This window comes from Protopterus annectens, chromosome 16.part0, assembly GCF_019279795.1.
Source record: "Protopterus annectens isolate FY-2018-M chromosome 16.part0, PAN1.0, whole genome shotgun sequence".
Classification (NCBI taxonomy): Eukaryota; Metazoa; Chordata; order Ceratodontiformes; family Protopteridae; genus Protopterus; species Protopterus annectens.
This window is the reverse complement of record NC_056750.1, coordinates 541,234,628-541,251,106: the sequence shown is the minus strand read 5'-3', so window position 1 is coordinate 541,251,106 and position 16,479 is coordinate 541,234,628. Positions and strand designations below refer to the sequence as shown.

Genomic DNA, 16,479 nt, shown 5'->3' with positions numbered 1-16,479 from the left:
AATGATATCAACATTTAATTCCATGCGCATACTAAGATTTGAGTGAATGTGTCTTTAAAAGTGAATTAACTTCAATACAAATTGTAAAGCAACTCATATGAATAAATACAGAAAACAAAAGAATGGTCATTCACACCTTTAAATGCATATAAATATCGAGGTGCAAATGAAAAAAAGTGAAAGATTTTATGCATCCTCTGTTGTTTGGGGATTTATTTTCAAAGCTGATTAATTTAATGGGCAGCACACTAGTGCAGTGGCTAATGTTGTAATCTCACAGCAAGAGGTTCTCTGGTTCGATTCTCAGCCGGGGTGCCTTCTGTGCATGTCCGCCCTGTGTTCATGTGAGTTTCCTCTGGGTACTCCAGTTTCCTTCCACATTCCAAAGACATGCTTCTGGAGTATTTTTCCCTGGGCCTCAGCTGAAAATAGGCTCTGTCCGAGTTGGACTTTCCCAGTCAACACATGTTAAATAAATAAATAAATGGTTTACTATTGAATCTGCGTAGTGACTGCTGTCGACTGGCATGTGACTGAAAGGCAGTTTTCCAATGGGCAGAATGCCCACTCAAAAAACATCGACTACACTACGGCAAATGGGTAGTGTATTTCGATTATCTGAGTTCGGCATTGTGAATGGAGATCGTGGTGCAGTGAGGAACAGGGAATTAACCCATTTCCTCACTGTAGTGCAATCTCAGAGCTGGTATATATAATTTGCAGGGGATGCAGGGGAGCTTGGTCCCCTGCAAAATAATAAAATACACATACCGTTGAGTCTGGAATATCACGGTATGGTAAACTGCATAGCATGGGTGACTGACGTCACCTCCTGCTATGTCGAATACAGTGAACTACAGGTGTTGATATATTCAGGTTCGACCTGGCCGCATTTTCGCCATTCTAGATTCAAGATTTTGGGTCGACCATGTAACTGTTCAATGTATGCCATTTCAAGTTTTCAGTAGTAAACCTAAATAAATAAATATTCTGGTTTGCACTGAATTTTACTCAGAGTATTGTTATGCTTGAAGATGATAACATTATTTTCAAGGTAATTTTACAAATATGCTTCCAATGCCATGTACAGGACAGGGTGCAGATATTTCTTCAGATCTAGGCTTTAAAAGGATTTGTTAACTCCACTGTGAATTCATGTTTCAGATACCGTTTTGGAGTATAGGTTGTAAACAAATGATGGGGAAATCTGTGATCAAGATGTAAACAGCAGCTAAGAAGATACACATTTTTAGTATAAAGACATGTTATAATCGATCATTTTACATATTTAACTATGTTTTACTATTGTTATTTTAAACACATCACCTCTTGATTATATTCTGTTTTTATTCTTAAATATTAGTCATATACAGAGCTATACACCTGCGGTATATTTCAGTTTTCTTTAGAAAATTTCTAAGTATTTGTTTTATGATGTGTACTTATAAGAAATATGCTTAACAATTTAAGGACTCCCTGCCAGTATGTCACGTTTTCATCTTCTGTGTAATCTGCACATTACCTGTTTTATTTCATCATCCATTTTCTAAGTAATATACTCAATACATATTTTATTTCATTAATTAGTGATAATAGTATTAAACTGAAGCCAAAAACACACCCTATTTCTGAGAATAGCCTCACCACAGCTAACTCAATAAAACAGTACACGTAAAATCTAAAGAACTATTGCTCCTCTGTGCTTAAGATTTGACCAAATAAAGAAGAAAAAAAAATGAACATTGTAAGAAGAATGCGAAGAAGGATAAGAACATCTTGCTCAAAAGCAGGTCTAGCAGTTTTACAAAAGGGAGTAAAGAAGTGCATGGGCAAAGTATTGGTTTGTAACTGGCTATCAAAAATATATTACTACAATCCCTAACATCAACCACTCTACCAGAGTCTTAATGAATATGATTCACAGAATTAGCCTGGTCAAAAGTCAATATATGTCAAGCATATATGGACCCCACTGCCATAAATGTTTATCCATGGCTGAATCCACCTGGTGGCTCTTGGGTTAGTCATCATGTCTTGTTGGCCTGATCTTCATTTCAGTAAACTTCAGCGAGTACTGCCAACCTGTCCATGAGGACCACTCCACTCCATCTGCATAGGAGGTATGATGACCCTTGAGGTAATGCCCATTTAAGTTGGAATTGTGGCAGTTGCGGTACCACCATGCCCCATGATAGAAAGTGGCGCAGTTGTTTTCTGAGTGGTCATTGTCACGGTCTTTTGTAGTAAACTTCATTCCATTGTGTTTCAGAAGTGAATCACCTGTAAAAGAAGTACTCTTCATATTATATGGGTATAAATGTGGGTACATGTATACTTAGCATGTACTGATCATTTGCTGGAAACTTAACTATATAGGAAATTGATTAAATAAAAGCTAAATTATTTTGAATTCTGAAAAAGGACAACATATCAAATACAAAAGGTAGAAAACTAATGACTGAACTATAGCAATTAAATATGAATCAAAAGAACGTCAACAAAATATTTGTCAATGACAAATGTTGACTGCACTTGTAATAGATCACAAGACAAAAATGTGGGAAGGAGGGGGAAGTGTGACAGAAAGATAATGATAAACAACATGCATCATTCAAACCCATGAAATAAAAATTCTTGGAGATAATTGTTTGTATAGCTTAATGTCAGTATGCATTTCAGTCTTGCCTGCTTCCCCATGTATCTTGTTTGATGCAAAGAAGAACACTGGCCTAGATTCAAAGACAGGAATAAAAGAGAAATTGCACATTTTATTATTACTGGGATGCTAAGACACACACAATTTGCATAGCTCCTTGCATCTCAACTGAGTAATTTTTGTATGTCACATAGCACCCTACAATACATTGGTGTAGATTCTCCTCTTCACGTGTAAAAATCTGTATATAAATTAACTGATATAGTGCATAACACTGAAAACATGCTGATATCTACACATCAAATTTTAAAATTTGCTCCATAGAAAACATAATGCATGCATGAAATTAATGGCATGCACCTGTTTGGATATAACCACTGGATATCAGGATAACTGTACTTAATGGTGGTGTTTCTGATGCATGGTCATGGAATTATATTATTCTATTGACAACTGTATCAGTGAATGCTGACAGTTTGAAACCTACTCATTGAAACTACTTTCAGTGAACAATTGAGGAAAGTTTTTTTTTGTGTGGGGCAGGACATTCCCAGACACACACACTGTACACACACACACACACACACACACACACACACACACACACACACACACACACACACACACACACACACACACACACACAAAATGTGGTTGCACAACAGTGGAGAAAAGAGAAAGCTCAATTGTCACTGCAAGTTGTTTCAGTGAATTGATCCTGTTCTATCAGCTATCACTGAATCAGTCATTGATAAATTGACACAGTCCCATGATAACTAATCAGTTAATATATTACAGGTCTTGTTTGCATGAAGCACACTACAAGAAGAGTACAAATCCTTCTTTGGCATGTCTTTCTGAGTCTCAAACGATTTGCTGACTGCAAGGAGGATTTGTGGTTTTGTGTAGTTTGCAATGCATCTCTGAATCTTGGCCATTGCTGTTTCTATATATTTTAAAACAGCAGTTTGTTTCCTCCTAAATATATTTGTGCATTGTACAGTGTACAATTCAAGAAGGTTACAATGAAAAAAAAAGCCATAAAGGAAACACTTTGAGTAGTAGATTTCTTTTAGCAAATAGCTACAACATCAACATACTACCACCATTACTACTACTAATAATAACTGTAGAGGCATGATAATGTCTCTTTACAAAATGCTTCAAGAACTGTCTCCTAAAAGAACTAAACAAAATCCCAGCGATGTTTATAAACATGAGACACTCAGTGATGCAAGAGCAGTAGAGAGATACACACTGTTCCATTTTTCCTAGACGTTTTTTATATTTATCACTGATACAAATACATGAATGTTTTTCAGATATAAAAAAAGAAAACTATAACAGAATTCAAAATGTTTAAAAAAAATTGCACTGACAACTAATTAATATAATGTTAAAATATCAAAATATATCACTTGGCTAATCTGAATACTATCCTTCTGAGCAAACTTCAAGCCATACCTTTCTCAAGTTCCATTTAATTTGTTAATTAACAGAAGGAAATGATTCCAGTACATCTCACTGATTTTTATATAACATGTTTGAAACAAGTTGGCTGAAGCTCCAACCAGACAATGAAATTATTATATATATATATATTTTTTTGCAGTGGGAAGCCCCCCTTGCACCCCCAAGTAGGGGGCTTTGTCCTCACACCCCCTTATTAATAAGCCGTTACTTAAAAAAGTATTTACTCTATCACAAAACCACACAGAAAATTGAAAAGCTTCAAAACTTTGAAATTACTGCCTCTGCACTAACAGAAACTGTACCTGCAGTTAATCCAAATGGAAAACAGCTATTAACAAGTTGCAGCTTGAAGAGTTCTTCAGCAGGTTGCTACCTTCTCCACTTTACCCTCAGCTAGGGATAGAGAAGCCAGAGGAGGATATATTTTTTTTGTTTAGTTTGCTCTTTTAATGCATTCAAAATGCTATGTCTGTTGCTCCCCTTTCCCATTATCCATGTTTTATCTCTTCAGTGCTCTGTTGAATGCCTCTCTGTTTTTTTCCTCACCACTAGCTCTAGTAGTCAACTGCATTCATCCTCCTCCCTCTCTGTGAAGAAGAAATTTCTCACACTTGTAGACTAGCTTGTCCGTTCAATCTTCTGCCTATGGCGTGTGCTTCCCCATCTATCCTTCCTGCTCAGGTTGATCCCTTTACATCTACTTATGAGTGCCTTGTGAATCCATATCACATTCTGTCTCTTCTGGTCTTCGGGTAAAATGTTCTGTTTAGTTTGGTCTCTGTCCATATCTTTTGTCCTCTACACCTCTTGGCTTTCTGGTGGCCTGTTTTAGACTCCCACTAATAACCTCATGTCACCTCTTTTTATGGCCTCAAAGGTGCACACAGTATAGAGGGAATGTAGTGTTACCTCCTTATTTCCGTAATTGTTCCCCTAAGGATACATCCCTGTGACTAGTTTATTGGTCTCCTCTCAAACTGTTCCAGGTGATTCAGTCTTGGGGTCAGATCACTCTCAGATCATTGTCCTTCTCTGTTATCATTTGTTTGGTTCCTTCAGCTTCTATCTAGGTTATTGTGGTTGAAGTATACGTCTTTGCATTTTTCTGCAATGAACCTCAGTTGCTACTTCTATATCCACATGGCCACACTTTCCAAATCTGCAGCCCATATCTAATTGACATTGAATGGAAGATTTATCCTATCCTCTGTTCTTTCAGATATGTCTGAGATAAACAAATGAAAGATGGCATAGACCATATCAGGCCACTGCATGACTGCACTGCACTAGTCATATATCTCCTGCTCCTGATATCATCCACTTTACCTATTCTTCAAACAAGCTCTTCTACAGTTCTTTATTTCCTACTCCACTCCTTACAGCAATCTGTGTGGGACTGTGTTATAGTCTTTACTGAAGTTCAGGCAGATATTACCAACTACCACTCCTTTGTCCACTTTCCCAGTGGCCCAGTTATAAAAGTGAATGGGTCTATATCATTTTGTCAGAGGTTAATTTCTGAGAACCTTCGTTCATCAACCCTAATACAGCAAATGTTCACATCAGTGAAGTTCACTTCAATGATTGACTTACCCAGGGAAAGGAACAAGTTGGCCATCATAAGAAATTAGCCTTTTTCCCCACTGTAGTGCAATCTCGGAGTTGTTATATATAGTTAAGGGGGTGTGGTGGGTGCAGTCCCCCACATGGGTGGGTTTGAAATACTATGCTTTGTGTGACGGTCAGAATGCTGGACATCTCATTCCTTTAACTGGGTAAGTCATTTGCTGAAGTGACATTTCACTGATGTGAACGTTCACTGTATTAGGGTTGATGAATGAAGGTTTGTGGAAATGAACCATTGATGAACTGATATAGACCCAAGAGAATCAGGTACATTTTCTCGTGGTCAGGAAACCACATTGGATGCTGTTCAGGAAGTTGTTGTCTTCCAGGAAAGCAATAAGAATTTCTGTTTGCATTCTCTATGATCTATTTTTAGGAAGAGTAATCTATAGTTCCTGTTCTTGGGGTTCCACTGAAGTCTGGTTGGGTGATCTATAATTGCTGGGATTCCAGTGATGTTAGGCACATAGATCTGTAGCTATTGGTGTTCCACTGAAGTCAGGCTGAGTGATCTATAGTTCTTGAGGGTCTTTTAACTTCCCTTCCCTTCCTCCTGCTTTGCAGCATGTCACCCTTTCCTTGCTGAATACTGAGGTAAAGCATTCATTCATTACTTCAGCTCTGTCCTTGTCATATGTGACCCTTCCCACTTTTACTTAGCCTGGAAAAATCTGTATTCCTTCCATCTCTCTGAGATATACTTAACAAGGTCTTTATTCCAGTTCTTGATGTCCTGCCTGCTAATTCCCATTAGACTTGGCCCTTTGCTCCCATTTCTGATGTCCTGTCTGCTAATTCCCATTACAGTTGATCCTTTGTTCCCATTAGACTTGTTCCTTTGTTGACCTCATTCCTTTTGTTGCTGTTTTGCAGGCCTTCTTTTAAACTTCTTATTCTGATTATTTCCCGCCCCCATTCCTGCCTTCCACTTTCTGTAGGCTGCCTCTCTCTCTCTCTCTCTCTTATGCCATAATCTCTTGTCTCACCACCTGGGCAGTTGTAGGCACTGCCTAATTGGCCTATAGACAAACTGCATATTCTACCCTATACATTTCCGATCACCAGGAGGATGATAGAGTGGCACCCCTTATGGTTAATATATCTTTGTTCTTGCACACTATGTAGTCCTTTATTGCAACGTGAGTGCAGTCTATGGCCTCCTGTACCTTCTACTCAGCTTGCCTTTTTACCTCGCTTCAGTCCTTCTACTGCCCACCTAAGCACTCCATCTCTAACTCATAGTCCCCTAACTCCTGCTTTACGTATTTCCATAACTGCCCAGCTCCCTTCATAGTGCCTTATCATGCTTTTTCCCCAAACCACACAGTGACTTGCTAACTGTTCACTAGGGGTGCCTTCACATCAACACTCCAAACTCCTTTTGTCCTGGTTATTAGTGCATATAGGATTCTAATTTTACAGGTGCATTCACTTATCATGTGACTGAAATCCTTCTGGTTCAAAGCCTTACTTACCCTTGTCTCCCTATAACCTTTTATGGTTAGGATCTTCCAGTATGGATATGGTAGGTTCAAGTCCACCCCATTACTATGACATTCCTCCGTTCACTCTGTTATTTTTACCGTTTCATACAGTTACAAATTTTCCTAGCTAGATATATCAGGGGCTGATAGTTTGTGTTTGTTCATCAGTCTTCAACCAGTTCCTTCTACATAAGCTGCAGGGAACTTATTTTTGGTTTCAGCTCTTGCTGTCCCCTGCTTCTTCATCTGGGCAATGCTCTGGACTCTTGCTGCATTCCCTTTCTGGGTACTATTCTTCTTATCCCTGCCCACATTCAGCAACATCTAGCCAATATTCACACTGATGGGTGGCTAATCCTGACATGGTTGTTCTTCCATACAGTACACACACACACACACACACACACACACACACACACACACACACACACACACACACACACACACACACACACACACACACACACACACACACACACACACACACACACACACACACACACACACACACACACACACACACACACACACACACACACACACACACACACACACACACACACATTTAGACTGTCCAGTCTATCTACTGCATGTCTTTGGAATGTGGAACAAAACTGGAGTGCACAGAGAAAACCCACATGAATGCAGTGAGGGCAAGCAGACTCTGCACAGAAGGAACCTTAGCTGAGAACTGAACAGCAGAACCTGTTGCTGTGAAGTGACAGTGCTATCTGCTGCACCACTATGGTATTTGAGATATATTCTTATATAGATTACCAGCCTACTCCAGCTCTCTCTTTTTGTTCTACTTCCGGTACAATTTATAGCCTGAGATTTGAACATCTCATTCTCTCTTCTCATTGGCTTATGCCTCTGTTATGCCAACTCTTCCCACATTGTCATTTTAAATCACTGCCAGCAGCTCCTCCCATTTTTCCAGACTCATTGTACTGAATAATAACACCACCACTTATCCCTTTTCTGAGTCTTCTTTGCCTGTTTCATGCCTGTTGTCTAAGTTTTACATCTTGTTGTGCCTGATTCTTGATTGCATATCCTTTACAAACCCTCCTCTTCTTTCTTAGTTTAATGGTACAGTTATACAGATGTATCTTGCCATTCTCTTTAGCACTGCAATCCTTTCAAGGATGAGGTGCAACTTGTTTCTAATTTATGGCTAATCTCTACTCCCGCTGTCCCCTCAACCTCCTGCAAGTCCTAGGCCATTCTCCACCGTTCATTGTTTCAGCCACTCTCTATATTCCTTAATCTACTGTTTCCTTTGTAGACTTGCTGCAGACACTGGAAGCCTTTCTAAGAAAGCATTCTCCAGACTTATTTTTTGGTGTATCTCAGCTAACATTCCAACTTTGCTTGTTACTGCCACAGCTGGCTGCTCTGAGGGATATTACATGCCTGCTGGCACCACAATCTGCTTCCTTCCTTTTCCTTTTGATATCCTTGGGAACTTTCCTGTCTTGCTCAGTGTAAGTAAAGTCTGGTACTTGCTTCACTTAGATCTCATCCCAGCTGTCTCTCTTACTTTAAGTCTTAATTACAGTTGGTGGCTGAGTCACTAGTCAGTGGCATTTTCTTCCCTAATCCTGCCATGGCTATATTTAACTGATATATATCTTATGTAACCGTGGCATTAGCTCCACTCCCCCATTATCTGTCCTTCCAACTTCAGCTATTCCACCTCCTGATGTATTCTTCTTTGATGTGGACTTGCTCACCTCTACAATTAAGTCTCCAGACTATACCTCATCCCCTTTGCCTACCTCTGAGCAGATTTATACTCCCTGTTTCCTTCAGACTGATCTCCCCTCTCTCCCCTCTCTCCCTGCTCACTACCTAAATATTTAGCCATGACTGCATTTCTTTTGGCCACTTTTTCTATAGCTCTTTTTCCACTTCTACGTTTCTGAAATGTCATTATAATACAAATAATGAGCATAGAAACCTGTGTTCGATATAAAAGTAGCATCTAAAGGCAGAAAAAGGACACTTATTTAGTAATATGTTCAGATAGTTTCAACCTATTTTGTTTGCAGACCATTAACATGACTTTTACATGTTTCCTCTTATTTTAAGCCACTTTCTAATTTAATCTTACATTATAACTATACTGTATTACCAATATATTTTTTCACTGCTTATATCTCCTGCTCTTCTGAAGGTAGTATGTTTCAAGGAATCTACAATTCAGTAGTTATTAATGCTTTTTATCAGTCCCTTCTTAGCTTTGTGCTGTGAGATTGGTCCTAATGTCCTGTCAGCGTCAAAGGCAATACTCTGCTATATCAATACCACCATTTCTTCAAATAATCAATGTTCTTTCATTTTTATATTATTTTAAGTGAATACTCTCATAATTGAACAGAATTAATGTTTGCACTATATTTTGTATAGTCCGAGTTCCCTGTAGTTCTCATCCTCTTCCCTGCTTATCATACCATTGTCATAGACCACTACCAGAGCAGTCAATATTCAGCATTGAGAAGTGTTTTTTAAGTGTTTCAGAATGTATAACATATAGAATTAACTGTATTATAAATGAAAGGTACTAATGTGCAAGCTGAAAAAGCCCTATGTAGAGTTCAGTATGTCACTATAGCTTTCACACGAATAGTGTCTAACAGTAAATGTGGAACTGAACAACACAAATCACATCAAGAGTTTACAGTCCCTGTTTTTATCAGCAAATCAATAAATACAAGATATAAAAAATGCGTGGCTTTAGAAAACAAGTCTGTATGGGGAAAGATGAATATACATTAAATTATACATGTTCTTAATACATTTTAGGTAACACAATGCTACAGAAATGCAGAGAAGTAATGACTATGGGCAGTACAGAGGTATCAAATTCACGTTCCACTGCATGAAATTTCCAGTGTATGAAATTACTGGACAGGGTGATTGATAAACTAATATACAGAGTAGTAGAAAGTAAGACGGAAGTTGAGCAGCTCGGAATCACATCAAGATGCCGAACAGCTGGCCTAATATTTGCAGAGAGACAGGTAGTAGAGAAAAAAAAACAAGAGATGAGGAAACAGTCTAATTGGGCACTCCTAGACTTGGAAAAACATATGACAAGGTAGAAAGCCAATTTGAACAGTTCTGTTAAAAATATTAGCTAAACAAGGACCCAATGACATAAGCACGAAAAGCATTCTGACTCACAGAGGGGTTCCCATTGGGAGTGGATGTGCAACAGGGTTCAAGTCTGAGTCCACTACTGTTCATACTGGTGATGAATTACATTATTAAGCAGGTTGTTGGGGACAGAATGACAAAGCTGATGTACATAGAAGATGTGGCATTATAACAGGATCTTCAGCAAATTATAGGAGACTGGAATGCAAAACAGAATGCACATGGGAAGAAACTAAGTGCAGACAAGACATTTGTCATGGCAACAAATGAGGGAAATCAGGAGAAGCTGAAAACTGAGGTAGAAATAATAGAAGTAAACAATTCTTCACTGTTATTATCAATTTGATTTTCATGTACTACAACTGTTTTATATAGTCTGTATTGTGTGCAATATTTCCTTGTATGTACTTAAATGTGGAGCTTTTCTCCCTGAGCCTCCACTGAAAATGGGCTCATTTAGGCCATGTGGACTTTCCCAGTAAACAAATGCAATAAATAAATAATAAATAAATAAAATACTGGAGCACATTAACATCTTTAAGCATTTGACTTGGTGGATGAGAAGAAGGGAAGTCTGAATGCAGAGGTCAAGGCTGGAATCAGAGGGTCTGTGGCCAACTTACACAGTGTGACAGAGGAATGCCAAAGAAGATGTAAAGTAGGATGCACAAAATAGTGGTGTGACCAGTATTTCTGTACGGCACAAAAAACAGGGTAGTAAAGGCACAGCAGTTAAGAAAGCTAGAGGTGATGGGGATGAAGTGCTTGAGACAGGTGGTAGGATACACACTGCGGGACAGAGGATGAAATAAGGACAGCAGAGCAGAAACCAAAGTAGCAGCAACTGCTGGGAAGGTTATGAAGAATGGATTACAGTGGTTCAGTCAAATAGGCAAAAAAGCAGAAGATGATACAGGAGAAACAGTAAGAAGAAAACAAGAATTCCAGGAAAGTGATGGATGGACGGATGAATGAATGGATGGATATATGGATGGATTGCGTGAGGGAACCTCTGCGACAGTCAGGCATGACTGTCAAAGAAGACAAGTGAGTGACATTGAATTGAGAAAGGTGGTGATAGTTAAATCAACACCCCTTTGGCACAAGTGACAAATATTTACAGTTCCAGTGGATTTGTGTAGACCCTGACTGTCTTTTATTTAATATGAAATGAATTCATTTATTTTTTTTCATGTCTCCATCAGGTAAGAACAACTAGAATCAAATGGCTATGTAATAGGGTAATTTGGGGGCACTTATCTGGTACATAACTTCCTCAGAATTATTGTGTGCCATCCAACACAATTACCATAGGAAAATTGACACTGAGAGACTCAAATCCATAAGTAGAACAAAAACACTTTACCAGTGCATAGTTTTAATGTAGTTTCTACTATTAACTGCTTCACCACATTCTACTTACCCGTGACCACTTTCTCTGCCTCAGGAATCTCTTCCTCTCCAACTGTCTCTGTAAACTCTTTCATTTAGCTGCTCTAACCTGCTCCATTCACCCTTCAGGATCACTCCGCTCCTCTACCCTACCCCCAATTCTCACCAACCCCCAGTGGTCCTAGCCATATACTTCTGTAGCAACACCCCCTCCCATTATCACCCTATCACTTACTACTTCAACTTAACAGCCCCACCCCCAACCTCAACAATTCCTTAATTAAGTTAATTTACCTTTTTAGGTCCACTCTCTAACTTCTCCACACCACATCCTGTATCACAAATATTATACAGCTACTCTCCTACAACCACCTTTATTTTAATTTATTGTACACTTCTTCCCTCAACCTACTCTACCTCATAAAGCACTGTCTCCTTCTCCCACCTTTACTTTTACTTACTACACTCCTTCCCTCAACATACTCTAACTCCTTATCTACACATCCTAATGGCCCCAACACACAAGTCTGTATACACAAAACTACTACTCTTAACTACAACGCTTGCTTCTCTTACAATACCATACAAACTAACCTTCTTTGAACATTTTTTCTTCCTGAACAACACCATCCGTATCAGCAAACTCTACCAGTTTCTCGCATAAACTCCCTCAACAACAGTAACATAACCTCCACCTCTATCTATATACTTCCAAAGTACCATAGATCTTCCCATGTTACTTACTTCCTTGTCAAAATAACCCTAAAAAACTACTACAAAATCCTTAAGTTTGTACAATATCCTCAACAACACCCCCTATTAGATGGTGATATACATCCAAACCCCAGCCCCAATACTGATATTTCCAGTAACCCACACAACCTAACATCTCCTGCTATCACTACCCCAAATAGACCATCTAACTCCCTCCTGATAACTCACTTTAACATCCGGAGCATTAATAATAAAATTACCCACCTACATGAACTCGTAGATGTGCACTCATTCGATATTCTCTGTATCACAGAGACATGGCTAAAGCCCTCAACTCTGGACCAGGAAATTACCCCTCCTGGATTTAATATCCTGAGATGTGACCGCAAAACCTAAAAGGGTGGAGGTGTAGCCATTTTGTATAAATCTGAACTCCAGGTTTCCCCCTTCGATGTGCTCCTACCATCAGATACTTATGCAGAAACCCTTGCTGACAAACTACAAATCAACAACTCTAAATCTAATTTGCACATATCTCCCCCTTGGAAATAATATCAATACTCTTGAAAACATACTTAGTTACCTCTCTACCCACCTACCTCAGGAAACCGTTGTGTTAGGTGACTTTAATATAGACTGGGCAACCTGTAGCTCCCCTAATCCTACCAATCACATAAATCTTTATGGATTCTCACAAATAATAACCACTTATACTATAATCCATAAGCCAAGTGGTAAGGAAACCACCCTAGACTGAATCCTTCTCAACAGCAACCTTGATACTTATAAACCAGGAACCCTTCCTGACGATATCAGTGACCATATGCTAACCTATATTATTAAACAAATAATTCATAGCCCTAATACTAATATTTTTAAAACCTCCCATTCCAAAAATTTCTTTAATCCAGAGAGCTTCGAAAATGAACTGAAAGCATGTGACTGGTCACCAATGTTTAATCTTCAACCTGATGAAGCAGTGACCTACTTTAATACTAGATTCCTTCAAATCCTAGATTACCTCGTCCTCTATTGCTCTTCCCGAATAAGGACCAAAATTGCCCCCTGGCTTACAAAACAAACTAGGCAAAAGATCCTCCTCAGAAATAAAATTTGGGCCAAATGGAGAGCCTCCAAAAGTCCATCAGATCACTTTTACTTTAAACAGTTAAGAAATGCCACCAAGAAAGACATTCTCCAAGACAAAAAAGACTTTTACCTTCACCTCCAACAAACCCACCAACAAAAAACACAAAAAATCTGGTCAGGGATTAACAAACTTCTTCATCCAGGGCACTCTAAAACTCCTGTCCCTTTAGGATTCAACCATAATAACTCTAACCAGATTCCTGATGCCTTTAATAACTATTTTACTGAAACCATTCTAACCTTAGCTAATACTTTACCACCTATTACCACTTCCTCATTAAATACCACTAATACTCCATCTCCGACCTTTCATATACAACCTGTACCTACATCCCTCACTTGCAACCTCCTTCAAAAACTTAAACCATGCACCCCTTCTGTTGTCTTCCAGCTGAATACCTGCAAATTGCAGCTAAAGCCATTGCCTATACCATCTCTATCCTTATAAATAGAACAATTTTAGAAAGCAAAATCCTTTCCATATGGAAAGTATCCCACATCATCCCTCTACATAAAGGTGGGTCATCTAACGAGCTCTCCAGCTTTCGGCCTATCGCCTTACTCTCTCCAATAGCTAAAGTAATGGAAAAATGCATAAACAGACAACTACTTGACCACCTTCTCCAAAATAATTTACTTGCCAACTGCCAGCATGGTTTTAGGCCATTCCATAGCACAACAACTGCCCTGCTATCCTTTTCTGACTCCATAAACAAAAATCATAACAATAACACTCTTTCCTCTGCACTATTTATTGACCTTTCAAAAGCCTTTGATATGGTGAACCATAACATGCTAATTGATATACTAAAAGCCCAATCACTAGATCCACAAGCATCACAATGGTTTAAATCCTATCTGGAAAACAGACAGCAAGCAGTACTTTGGGATAATAATCTTTCTACATCCCTCCCTGTGAACATTGGAGTACCACAGGGCTCTATTTTAGAACCTCTTCTCTTTTCATTGTTTATTAATGATCTACATACCAAAATTCCTCAAGCCACCTGCATACAATATGCAGATGACTCTACTTTAATTTGCTCAGCCAAGACCATAACCTCTCTTCAGACCCTCACCCAAACAGTATTTAACAGTGTTGAAAATTGGTTCATGCAACACTGCCTCCTTCTGAACCCCCAAAAAACAAAATTACTGCTCTTTGCTCCTAATCATAAGTCACAACAACTGCACTTCAAAGTAACCTCTAACAATGGAACTAACATATCCCCTGACACTACAACCCGTCTACTGGGAATAACAATTGATAACAACCTTAGCTATGGTGACCATATTAATTCTACAATAAAGTCTGTCAACAAAAAAATATGCTCCCTTTACAGAATCAAACCCTTCCTTACCCCTTCAGCCAGAATCACTATTGCCCAGACCCACCTGATCTCTACCCTCTTCTATGCTTCTGCAGTATATACCAATCTATCTAAAAACAACCTTACCAAACATTCCACCAGTTACAATAACATAGTCAGATTTGCCACTGGCACCTCCTTTAGAACTCACCACTGTCACAACCTCAAACAACTGGGATGTTTAGAACTGCAGAACCAACTACTATGTCAACAACTTGTTATCACCCAAAAGATCCTTTACCACCCTAATAATACCCCAATCCTCACTAATCTGATTACCCCCTACAAAAATCTTGCAACACTACGCTCAGCTAATAAGCTTCTAGTTTCCACTATTAAATCCAACAATAAAGCTGGGGACTCACTTTTCAGCAACACAGTAGGAAAAAGCTGGAACCAGTTTCCTAGTGAACTTTTCACCCTTGCTTCCACTCATCTTTTTAAAAAGCATCTTAAAGAATTTCTTAAAACTCACTGGCTTTGTCCCTGCTCTAACCCTGACTGATACCTCATTCCCCTTCTCGCTCTTCTCTCTATACTTCTCTACTCCACTGTTCTATGTCGCCTACCTATAATAATGATTTCCTTCATAGTACTAAAAAAATATATATTATTAAAATTAATTTTTTTGTTGCTATCTCTCAAATGTTTGTTCTCTGTATTTGATCTTAGCTTAAACCTATTAAAGGACTCTGTACAAGTTTATCTTACCCGCAATTTAAGCAATGTACTGTAATTCATTTGACTATTACTATATATTGTATTCTTTGTCACTGCTGATGTTTGGAGCTTTTCTCCTCGGGCCTCTACTGAAAATGGACATATATTCAGTTAGACTAGCCCGGTCAACAAATGTAAAATAAATAAATTGTTGGAAACAGTATCTCAGTTTTATAGTTTGCTGTAGCAGCACTTAGATCTGAAGACCATTGAGAAATGCAGACTCTTTTCATATTGAAACAAAATTTTCTTAATTCAGTTCAATCATCAAGTGAATACTGAGAATAGACAGTACACTTCTATCATTTTTGACTAAAACTTGCAACTGAGATCATTTCTATAACTGCATTATATTTATATAATCTTTTTTGATTTGCAGTTTCCATGATCAGCCAGTCAACTGTAAACAAGCATTCCACCCAGATAAGAATAGAAAGGGTAAACTCCTCACTTCTGCACACTCAGGTTCTGTCTTTATCCTAACCATATTACTTTCTTTGGTGTAGGCAATAAAATTTATGTATGGAATGCATGAAAAATGTGCGAAAAGGTATAGCCTGGCACACTCCATTGAGGACAATGGAAATGTTTGTTTGTGTTGCTGGATGCTAGTCTTAAGGTCATTCTGTAGACAAATAATGTTTCAGCTTCAAAGGGTTTATGCAGCCATATGTGAGTATACACTTAGAGGTTCTGAAAACATGCATCCAACAACATCATTTAAATAAGTGCT

At 38.6% G+C, this 16,479-nt stretch overlaps 1 protein-coding gene across 1 annotated transcript in view; it reads right to left on the bottom strand.

The window, feature by feature from the left end:
* Positions 1 to 695: 695 nt before the first annotated feature.
* FIBCD1 (fibrinogen C domain containing 1) overlaps positions 696 to 16,479 on the bottom strand; it is a 1,778,954-nt gene continuing 1,763,170 nt past the window's right edge. Inside the window, exon 7 of the mRNA XM_044058596.1 lies at positions 696 to 2,280. Within this exon, the coding sequence (XP_043914531.1) occupies positions 2,021 to 2,280 (260 nt within the window). The 3' untranslated portion in view covers positions 696 to 2,020. The remainder of the gene's footprint in view (positions 2,281 to 16,479) is intronic.